At 35.3% G+C, this 1373-nt stretch overlaps 1 protein-coding gene across 1 annotated transcript in view; it reads right to left on the bottom strand.

Annotated features, from left to right (window-relative positions):
- LOC128249583 (probable serine/threonine-protein kinase clkA) overlaps positions 1–1373 on the bottom strand; it is a gene marked incomplete at both ends in the record, with an annotated part of 265810 nt that overhangs the window by 223467 nt on the left and 40970 nt on the right. The window contains 1 exon segment of the mRNA XM_052973504.1: positions 410–426. Within this exon segment, the coding sequence (XP_052829464.1) occupies positions 410–426 (17 nt within the window).

The following is a 1373-nucleotide window of genomic DNA, read 5'->3' as shown; positions in this document are numbered from 1 at the left end:
TGTGTGTGTGTGTGTGTGTGTGTGTGTGTGTGTGTGTGTGTGCGCGCGCGGTGACATATTTGTATCTGTGTATATGTGTTTACTATGCCCGTGTGTTCTTATGCTTATACCGATTATGTGGATATGTATTAACGGTATTTCGTTTGTCGTTACGTTCTGAGATCAAATCCCACCGAGGTCGATTTAATCGACTGGCCCCTTCCCCCAAAATTTCTGGCCTTAAAAATAGAAAAGAAAAGAATATGCGAAATTCATTGAATATACATGCATCGCATTTTATAACTCACACACATACATATACATATCCACATAATCGGTATAAACATAAGCACACGGGCATAGTAAACACATATACACAGATACAAATACGCCCGCGCCAACGCGCGCGCACACACACACACACACACACACACACATTTTCGAAGCCTCTTAACCCATTACCTCCCATAATTCTATTAACTGGAATTTTTTAATGAAACTTTGATTTCTAGCATAAAACAGCCTTAGAAACACGCTGGAATGATCAAAATAACATTTCAAAATAACATTTTAAATAGAAATAAGCGAGATATTGGGTGAAAAATTAGCAAACCTCATTTGAATATCAGAGAAATATACCTAGTAGATATAGCAAAAACGTTAGATATGTGTAAATATTGACGGATAATATTACGAAATTTGTAATTTTTAAGTGATCTCATATGAGATCACTGGTAGTTATAGGTTAATATCACTGCGCATAATATCATCAATGGCTTAATGTTATAGAAGATTCTGAAATTCCATCTTTACTAAAATGTTTATCATCAGGTTATAGCAATCGAAAGAGCTCCTGCCAAAATGATCGCAACAAGCGACACTCAATTGCCGGCGAGCTGGCAGAAACGTTAGCACGCCAGGCGAAATACTTAGCGGTATTTCGTCTGTCTCTATGCTCTGAGTTCAAATTCCACCGAGGTCGATTTAATCGACTGGTCCCCCTCCCCCAAAATTTCGGGCCTTGAAAAGTAGAAAAGAAAAGAATAAGCGAAATTCATTGAATATACACGCATCACAGTTTAAAACTCACACACATAGATATACATATCCGCATAAATAAATATACACACATGTGCACTTTCACTGAACGTTAAATGTATACTTATTTTGACTGTCACGCTAAATAAATAAAGCACATGAGCAACAATACTTTAAAAGATATATAAATAAAAGAGCAACGAGACAATATATATATAAAAAAAGGAAATAAAACAAAAGCGGAGACAAAATACAAATAACGAATGCCGAACATGTAGAGAATATTTTACTGCTTCGGCATATGTACATAACGTGCGTGTATGTGTATATATATATATATATATATATATATATAT

This window comes from Octopus bimaculoides, chromosome 16 (genome assembly GCF_001194135.2).
Source record: "Octopus bimaculoides isolate UCB-OBI-ISO-001 chromosome 16, ASM119413v2, whole genome shotgun sequence".
Classification (NCBI taxonomy): domain Eukaryota; kingdom Metazoa; phylum Mollusca; class Cephalopoda; order Octopoda; family Octopodidae; genus Octopus; species Octopus bimaculoides.
The sequence above is the reverse complement of the archived record's forward strand: the minus strand, read 5'-3'. Positions and strand labels throughout refer to the sequence as shown.